The sequence below is a fragment of the Lycium barbarum genome, chromosome 8, assembly GCF_019175385.1.
Source record: "Lycium barbarum isolate Lr01 chromosome 8, ASM1917538v2, whole genome shotgun sequence".
Classification (NCBI taxonomy): domain Eukaryota; kingdom Viridiplantae; phylum Streptophyta; class Magnoliopsida; order Solanales; family Solanaceae; genus Lycium; species Lycium barbarum.
Genome location: NC_083344.1, coordinates 127,158,911 through 127,166,912, shown reverse-complemented (window position 1 = coordinate 127,166,912; position 8,002 = coordinate 127,158,911). Strand labels below are relative to the sequence as shown.

The 8,002-nt window shown below is 32.3% G+C and overlaps 1 protein-coding gene across 1 annotated transcript; it reads left to right on the top strand.

The window, feature by feature from the left end:
- The first annotated feature begins 1,082 nt into the window (after positions 1-1,082).
- LOC132607250 (uncharacterized) lies at positions 1,083-3,612 on the top strand. The gene is made up of 3 exons (XM_060321146.1): positions 1,083-1,637; positions 2,328-2,608; positions 3,398-3,612. Exons 1-2 carry the CDS (start codon positions 1,404-1,406, stop codon positions 2,604-2,606), a joined length of 513 nt encoding a protein of 170 aa, XP_060177129.1. The 5' UTR covers positions 1,083-1,403; the 3' UTR covers positions 2,607-2,608; positions 3,398-3,612.
- The last annotated feature ends 4,390 nt before the right edge of the window (positions 3,613-8,002 follow it).

The following is an 8,002-nucleotide window of genomic DNA, read 5'->3' as shown; positions in this document are numbered from 1 at the left end:
TATGTTCCCCTATAGCGGCAATTATTGTGTAATCTCCAAATATACCCTTGTCTTGTACTTCGTCCCCTACACGTACCCTTGTCCCCTAACCTCAAAGGGTCCCTCAACCCACCCCTTTCTATTAAAAACAAAATAACTCTTCCTCCAAGAAAAAGCCTCACCACAAAAGTTATTGTACTTCCTCGACTTAGTTTATCTGGTATTATGATTTTTATTAGTACTTTGTTTTAAGGAACCTATCTCAATTATATAGTAATATATTTTTCTTTTTAGTATCTTTAAACAGTATGATTTTTTTAATTTACAAGCAATATAACTCTAAGTTTTTTAGGCCTTAAAGAGATGATTTATGGTTACATAATATCTACATGTTGTTTTAAACCACAAGTTCAAAGATATTTTTTTTCTTTAACTCTATGATTAATCAAAAGTGTATCACACTAAACTAGACGGATAAGGAGTACATTGTCTTATATTTTATATTTAAGAATAATTTAACTTAAAAATTATATTTTAAGTTAATGTGAAGTTATTACAGCTACACAAATATTATTATATATGGTACACGTTTAGAACATAGATTTTATTTTTTTTCTTTCTTAATTTCATGCCAGGGGAATATTAAGAGTAACGGTCCTATAAAAAAAATGAATTATCTTTTTCTCATCTGTCCAAGTCTTAATGGATAAAGTTACTCCCTCCATCCCAAAAAGATTATTTTAGTTTGACTTGACACATAATTTAAGAAATAAAGGAATACTTTTGAAATATGTGATCCGGAACAAGCCTTAGATATTTATGTTGTTGTAAATCATCTTATAACATGAAATTATTTCTAAATATAGAAATGTGTCAATCATTTTAAAATAAATTAATAAGAAAAATAAAATATTTTTTTAAAATGAAAGGAGTATCTTAAATAATAAATATTCCGTAAAATTAATCAAAATGCGCGGACACTAATAATAATATCACCTGAGTAACAAAAAGTAAGGGCCCCATTTTCTATTCCCTTTATTTTTTTGCAATAAAAGTACTTCCTAATTCCTATACCTCTATCCCTACTTCCCCGTGCCTTATAAGACAAACCGTATTTTTCTCTCTTCCACTATATTTACACACACCTCAAACACCATTTCTTGGATCAAAACATTAGCAAACAGATAAGCACCATTAATCTTTTCTATAAACCAAAATAGTATACATCAAACCCAAAAAAAAAAAAAAAAAACTCATCAATCTCCTCACATAAAATACCCTTTTTCCAGCCATTTCGGAGAGGGGTAAAATTTTCCATTAAGATCCAAAAAAAAAAAAATCTTGCCCCTCCGAAAGCCTCTCCTCAACCTTATGAAATCATAAACTTTACAAAACTAATTAAAATTAAAATTCAAGATTGGGGCATGACTAGACCAATTATAATACGTTCACCTCCATCAGTACTTTCATTAGACAAAAGGCAACCCCTTTTATCGAGCCATGATACGTCGTCATCACGCGCCGGCGTTGGCGGTGGTGGAGTTTTGAGGAAAGCGAGATTTGCGGAGGTTGCTGGTGGTACCACGGCGGAATGTGCGGCGGTGGCTTGTTGTTGTCCTTGTGGAATTGTTAATTTGCTTGTCCTCGCTGTTTATAAGGTTACGTTAAAATTGACTTTCCTTCTACTTTATAATTTACATCGATCCTAAAAGTTCTAGGGTCCTTTGGTATAGGGATAAGGTGAATATCCCGGAATTAAGCTTAGGGTAAAATGTATACCTTATTTTGTTGACGGTATATATTTATCCCATCAAATATGCAATTATTTTATCCTACCTCATGAGATAAATTAGTGTCGGGATTATAATTACGAGTCTGCGTACCAAACGATCCCTTACTTTTTTTTTATAGTCTAGGAATATTCTAGAATATTTCTTTCTTTCGAAGTTTATAATCTACGTTAATTACATAATATTTAGCCGGCGTTTGGCCATAGAAAACAAATATTTTTCACTTTATTTGAAATTTTTGAAGACGTAATTATGTTTGGTTATAGTTTTTGCAAAAAGATATTTGGTTGTTTGAATCTAGCGAGTGTGAAGAAAAGGTGAAAATATGGTGTTGTATTCAGAATTTTCATTGCCAAATGCTAATTTTTAAAAATAAAATGAAAAAAAAAGTGAATAATTCTCATGATGAAACTGTCCTTAATTTCCTTTTAGTTTAGTATGCATAAGAAAAATAACATTTTCCTTTTATTTTATTTTCTTTGGTTACAAGAAACAATATAATAAATGAATGCAATGAGTTTTTGTTCATTCTCTCTAATTTCTTGGATTCCATAACAGGTTCCTGCAGGGCTATGCAGGAAAGCATTGAGGAAGAATCGCCGGAATAGGTTGATGAAAAAGGGGCTTTTGCCAGCATCGGCGGCTAAAGGACATTGTAGCTGTGATGAGGTGGAGCTAATTCATACTTACCCTATTTCTAGCCCTATTGCGGTGGTTGGCGGTGGCGGAAACCTGGAAAGTGATGATAACGATGCAGTGGAGCTGGAGAAGGAAATGTGGGACAAGTTTTATGGTGCTGGATTTTGGAGAAGCCCCTCTCAACGAAGTGAAATCTAACGGTAAATACAACAAACTCTTGTTTTTTTTTTTTTAACTTTAACATGATGGTCGAAATTAATTTATGCATACGTCGACTATTTTATAAAATATGGAGATAATAGTCAAGTCAGTTGTTCGTTTTTTCTATATGATCTATTGGCGTAGTCAGCTTCGAGGTGTGTTTTAATACATAGATGGTGATAGTTCAGGTAAGAAAACGGAACATCTGATAACTGGGGTGTGAAACTCGCGATAAAATGATAATTCAAGTATATTCTTGACCATTATCTCTAAAATATGTTAGCTCTATCGGCCGAAGTTTAGGTCGATGAAAGAGATTAAACAATGAATACAAACAAAAATATTCGTTTTTCAAAAAAATTGTACTAAGCTTTTATACAAATAAGGCAAGTTCTTCATAAATTCATGTGAATTCTTCTTCGTAGATTTCATTTCACCATGTTTGTGGTATGGTTTGATTTCAAATAAAAATTCAACAAGGTTTGGTATTTTAAAAGCAAATGAGTTGCTTATCTGCGATAAAACACTATTGATTAAATCCATTGATATATTTTATCTATTTGTAGAATCTGAACTCCGATCTCGTATGAGTTTCATCTATCTCATTATTTGCCGGACCTCATTTTTTTGTTGTCTTTTTCATTCATTTTTAAATTCGTTTCGAAAAGTACATTTTAATCTTATTTACTGCTGATTATTTTCTTTATGTTGTTGTCATTAATGGTGATCTTTTAATTTCTCAATTGTGTGTTGATGAGTGATTGATACATGTTTATTGCAATTTTCAGCCGTTGGATGAATCAGTAAGCTGAGGTGAAACAATGAGAAAAATATTAAGCCAGTGAAGAAAAGGGAGAAATTGTTCTACTTTCTTTTTTATCTCTTGCCATCTTTCTTCTTTCACTCTCTTTGTAATTAAAGTTGATTTCAATCCCGTATCCACCAAGGAATCTTTGTAATATATTCTTCAATTTCTTTGTCATATTTTCATTCAAGAATCAAATCAAGTGTTGTTCAATTCCAATTTTGTATTTGCTTTTTGATATTTTCTTCTTCATATTTACTTTCAATATTTGCGTATCCTTTTGAAAGAGGGGTGTCTTTGGGAAGGCAGACACAGGTGGTGCATGGTTGTCGTCAGCTAATTCTGTAAGGTATTGGGTTAAGTTTAGCAACGAGCACAATCCTTGTGTTTAGTTGCTTTCGTTGAGTTTAAAACCCTAAACAGATCGTTGGTGATATGCCGGAGAAGATGAGGATGACATCAAGTCATGGGCGACAGGTGCTATAAAGGCCGGGAGAAAGAGTACCCAAGTTAATGAATTCTAACTCATAAAATTTAAATCTTAATCCATCTTGGATTATTACTTTACTATTGAAATACAAGTGAAAGGATAAGCCACCTTCTTTTTTTAATTTCCATCATGATAAACAAATAATGGCATTTGGGTGGAGAAATGAAAAAGATTGCAGAGGGACGTTTTCATCAAAGAGTTTAGGTGATGATCAAGTCCGATTAAGATGTTAACTGTATGCACGGATTTTCTTTTAATTAATTCGACGTTTTCATCAAAGAGTTTAGATGCTGATCAAGTCCGATTAAGATGTTAACTATAAGCAAAGATTTTCTTTTAATTAATTCCAACACTAATCATAACTGTTTGAAGATTTGATCCTTTTGGACTCAACTTTTCTTGAAAAATATCTAATAAATTGAGACAATTTGAAGTGGGGAGGAATCTCCGATTACACTTTGGATTAAAGGAAAAAAGTATTTAAGTCATTGAGTATTTATAACTCACTACTCAAATAATCATATTCATACAAAGTAAACTAACTAAAAAAGTAAAACGCTCTTTATTGAAATATTCTTTTTTCCTTCAAATTTAAGACTCTAATTAAGAATGAGGAGAATTAATCATTCCATCACTCCTTTTATAGTTAAAAAAAATGTGACACCATGAGATACTCAGAAATAGTTGGTGTGGTAGTAAATGTAACACTTTGCTACTAACACAAAAAGTTACAAAATAAATAGATAACTTTGCCTCCTAAATTTATCCGAAAAAATTATTTACATACCTTAGTTTTATAGGTGGTCTCTTACTATAAAATTATGATATGTAAATACATAACTTGTCCCTTAAGCTTTTTCGAAAAAAATATATTTATACATCTTAGCCGTAAAAAGGAAATAAACAAATTTGGCCTGCATTCCCTTTATTTACCCCTCAAGAAAAGACTAAAGAAAGGATAATCTGGCATATTTTTTTATGATTTAGAAGTCAAAATTTCATTATACATTTTATGAATGTCTAAATAGAGTTAAGAATCATGCTTCTACATATCTAAATGGTCCACCACCCCCCACAAAAAGAAAAGAAATTAAGGAATACTCCAAAAGAAGATCTAGTGCTTTAAACCTATCATTTTCATTAGAAAAATGATAAGCCAAAAGATAATTGAATCTAGTAAACCTATGAAGGTAAGATACTGTTTTTTTCCACAAGACCAACAAGTACAATAATTGTTTTGAGGGTCCAAACACCTGCTGTTTGTCACAGGTGTAAATTACTACTAGGTATTCATTTGTCCCTATCAATACTTGCACATGTTGTTAGTCCAGGTGAGTTTCAGAATCTTCTCTTTTACTGAGATTTTTGAATGTATAATATGTGGTGGTCCCTTTTCTTTTGTCCTTTCTCCCTTACCCCCGGCCCCCCACCCACCACTTGAGATTGGAGACCACCAACTCCACTCCCACACTACACAACAAAAAGGATTTCCTATATCTGAAACACACTATTCCGACTAATTTAAATTCATTAATAAAAAAAAGTAAAATACTTATAATCATAAAATTTCGAACTAGATATATACTTATGGTTAAGAAGGGAGATTCCGACCATCTTACCACACGGAGGACAGAGCTAGAGAGGCATAATAGGTTTCAAATGAATTTCCGTCGTCGAAAATCTCACATTGTATAGAGGGACATAGCTAAAGTATCATTTACTATTCAAGTGAACCCAATAAGTTTTCCTATATTATAATGTACTAAATATTTGTAAAAACTTGATAGTGAATTCAGTTATTAGGAACTTATAAGTTTCAAATTCTGAAATCTATTTTCGAATGCCTTTAATCAACCTGTGTCCATTCAACTCATTAATTACATGCATACAAACAAAAGGACTTGAAAATGACAATACAATGGACAAGGGAAAAAAAATGTGGAGGCCAGTTTTCTGACTCCTCGTTTCTTACTTACAGAGTATCAATGTTTTAAAAGGAGGGGGTGCGAGGCGAGACGTTTTACACAGTACGGGGCGAGACGTAAGCCCCGAGACACGGGCGTAAGTCCCATGGATCTATGGGGTGTATGTCTCATGTATCTTCAATTTTATAATTTTATTACTAAAAAATAAGCAAATGTAAATTTTTCATTAAACTTCACCAAATAAATTCAAATAAATCACCAATAATATAAAAAAAATTATTATTTGACAAATGTCACGACACAAAAATGATAATAGCCTAGATAATCTTTAAAATGAAATCTTCATTCACTTCATCATCAATTTCCAAATCTATTAGTCCTTCCCACCCTCAACTAATATTTGCACTGACTTTTATTTATTTTCAAAGAAGGAGAAGGGCAAAAAGCCTACGAGCAGTGACAAAGAAATGGATGAAGTTGCTTCAGGAACATAGTGCTGTGAAATCTCTATCAAATCAATTTTAGACATAATCACTTAAAAAAACTATTTATGGCAGTGTTATTTTCTATGAGAGTTGCTTTCTTTATTTATATATTTTTTTTAAAAATCACTACAACATGAAAACATGATAACATAAAGTATAAATATCATTACAACAATAATAAAAATCATAATCTATAGCAAAAATACTTTTAAAGCAATAAAATTAAATTAATGCCTGGGGCGTACGCCTTTACGCCCGGGGCTTACGCTTTTGCATCCGGGACTTACGCTCCAAATTCTAGGGCGTACGCCCTATGGATCTACGCCTTTCATTTGCGTCCCGGAGCGTTTTTGGTGCGCCCCGCCCCGGGGACTCGCCCCGAAAACGCCTCTGAAAACACTGTTAAGAGTGTAATAAAGCTTAATAGAATTAGAAGCTAAACCTTTGTTTGTAGAAAACCTCTTTTCTAGTATTCTGTTTGATAATTATTATTCTCAATTCATTTCCTTTTTTAAGCATCCTAAGTTAGGAATTAGGATTATCTCTTAAGAATTATGCAATTTAAGAAATGTGAGCAATTGTTAGCTTCATTATCAACTCGATGAAACTCTTAATCAGTAGTATTTATATATATCATGGAAATTCATTCTCCTGATTTTTCATTTTTGTTCATCATCCTTCATTCCTTTGCCCCTTTGCATAGTTACCAAATGACAAACTATCATCAGATACTCAGACTAATAATTGTTTTGGTTCCCATTGAATATCATGTATCCGTGTTGGGGTCCGACTAATTTAGATCGTGATGAAAAATCCACTATAAGGGGCTAAATGCTAGCTCTTACTAAAGATGATTTCAGGATTTGAATCCAATTTTGATCTAAATGGAGTACTTACACTTCACCAAAACTTTTGGTGGTAATCACATTAATAATTGAGTTGCCTTTATTGTATTGACATGAAGAGTTTACGAGTGAGAGAAAATCGAGAAAAGAAATAATTTTGTAATTAAAGAAGGATGAAAGTGATACATTATGAAAATGTTTCCTCAAATAGACCCTTCACTTGTCACCATTTGATCAAGAAATTTAAAAAGGAAAAACTTCGGGGCAGGGCAAATCTAGTGTTTCGACACTGAACTCATTCGAGTTCAATATTTTTGATCGTAGAGTATAGATTCTTATATGATAATCATTAAGAAACATGTAATTTTACGTATAATAAGTTTGTACTGATAACTTAAAAGTTAAATTCATCTAGCTAAAAATTCGAATCCGCATTTCTTTGGAGAGGAAGAGAGGGTTTGAGGGGTAATTTGAATTCTGATGAACAAGAAGCCTCCTATTATCAAACTATATTTAGAAATAGGTTTCATATCTTTCTTTCTTCCAACTTTTTTTGCTTGGTCACTTTCGGCAATGTTGAATTCAACCTCTAATACTAATTTTTTAAATTTTTTTCATGTATTCCGAAAAGCATAGACTATTAGGGCACATAAATAATAAATTGATTTTGAAGTCTCCCAACTTGGCAAGAGAATTGATTTTGAAGAATTGGGCTTGACATAATCATGAGTGACATTCTGACTCGATATCTTAGCGACCAAAAAGCCCAAGTCTAAAATCCCAAGAGCCAACTCCTGATATACAAACACATCCGGTTTCATTTGAAAAGTAAAACAAATTATT

What these genes read in the sequence shown, in the direction of transcription:
- LOC132607250 (XM_060321146.1), top strand. Translation starts at nt 1,404, where the DNA reads ATGACTAGACCAATTATAATACGTTCACCTCCATCAGTACTTTCATTA. An exon ending in TTGTCCTCGCTGTTTATAAG is followed by an intron (nt 1,638 to 2,327) that starts GTTACGTTAAAA and finishes ATTCCATAACAG; the next exon opens with GTTCCTGCAGGGCTATGCAG.